The sequence below is a fragment of the Orycteropus afer genome, unplaced genomic scaffold, assembly GCF_000298275.1.
Source record: "Orycteropus afer afer isolate SDZICR_OR568_19922 unplaced genomic scaffold, OryAfe1.0 scaffold00128, whole genome shotgun sequence".
In the NCBI taxonomy this organism is placed as follows: domain Eukaryota; kingdom Metazoa; phylum Chordata; class Mammalia; order Tubulidentata; family Orycteropodidae; genus Orycteropus; species Orycteropus afer.
In genome coordinates, this window is record NW_006921715.1 from 6,346,173 (window position 1) to 6,347,393 (window position 1,221).

At 66.6% G+C, this 1,221-nt stretch overlaps 1 protein-coding gene across 1 annotated transcript in view; it reads left to right on the forward strand.

Moving 5' to 3' along the window:
• Window positions 1-380: 380 nt before the first annotated feature.
• LOC103200186 (cytochrome c oxidase assembly factor 8) overlaps window positions 381-1,221 on the forward strand; it is a 28,029-nt gene continuing 27,188 nt past the window's right edge. The window contains exon 1 of the mRNA XM_007944618.1: window positions 381-503. Within this exon, the coding sequence (XP_007942809.1) occupies window positions 381-503 (123 nt within the window). The remainder of the gene's footprint in view (window positions 504-1,221) is intronic.

The window sequence follows — 1,221 nt, forward strand, 5'->3', positions numbered from 1 at the left end:
CCTGTCCCGCCCGCGCCATCGCGCTCCGCAGGCCGCCTCCTCAGCCTTCGCGCTCCCTCCTCCGCCCGGAAGCCGCGGCCCCGCCCCCGGCCGAACGCCCCGAACCCCGGGGAGCGGCCTCGGGCCGCGACGCGTCCGCACGGCTTGCCGCGAGCAGCGTGCAAGACAGCCTGGGGTGGCCGCGGCCGAGGAGCGTCTGCCGGCCCGATCGCCCTCCCCGCCTTCGGCTGTCCCCGCAAGCCCGGTCCTCACACCGCCCGGACAGCGCAGGTCGGCCGCACCCCCGCTTCCGCTTTGGGCTTTGCGATACTGCCGTAAGGCAGCTCCTGGCGCCGTCGTGACGCTGCCGTGCGCCACGGCAGGCGAGTGGATGCGGGGCAATGGCGGCCTTGAGGCTCAGGAATAAGCCCCTTTACCCATTGCTCTGCCGCGCCTTGTCGGGTTGCGGCCCTCAGCTCGCCCCAGAGCGCGGCGCGGAGCGCAGGGATGCGGCGCCGAGCCGAGTAAGCCGGGTGCATGGGAACTGGGCCGGGAGGGGTGGTCGCCAGGGCTGGGGGGCCCGGGTCGCCCCCACGTCACGGTCGCACCCCTCAAGGCCCAGCATCCCGCGCCGCTGAGCTCCTCGGGGCAGGGTCTCGAAGAGGGTTGGGGCTGCGCAGGAGCGTCGCGCGCGACCTAGTGGGACGGTGGTTGAGACTGACCCGGGGCGAGGGACGCCCGTGGGACCCAGGGTTCCTGTGTCAGCCGCCGAAGTCTGATTGATGGTACTGAGAGGCCAGCCATCACGCCGGGCGTGTGGACCGGCAGAAGTGTTGTCAGGTATAACTGAGTCAACTAGCGAGTCTGTGCTAACTTTTTATTCTCGAGAATAACTTTCTATGTTTAAAGCTCTTGATGTCGACAGCACGTATCTTTTCCTTTTTGTTCGTGTCCTGGAGCTCTGGTGGCGCACTGGTTAAAGCATTCGGCTGCTAACCGAAAGGTCGGGGGTTCCAACCCGCTGTGCAGGAGAAAGATGAGGCAGTCGGCTTGCGTAAAGATGACAGCCTTGGACACCCTGTGGGCCGTTCCACCCTGTCCTCTAGGGGCGCTGTGGGTCGGAATGGACTCCATGGCAGTGGGTGTGGTTTGGGCTTTGCTTCTGTGAAGATTGACAGCCGTGGAGACCCTGTGTGCAGTTCCACTCTGTCCTCTAGGGGCGCTGTGGGTCGGAATGGACTC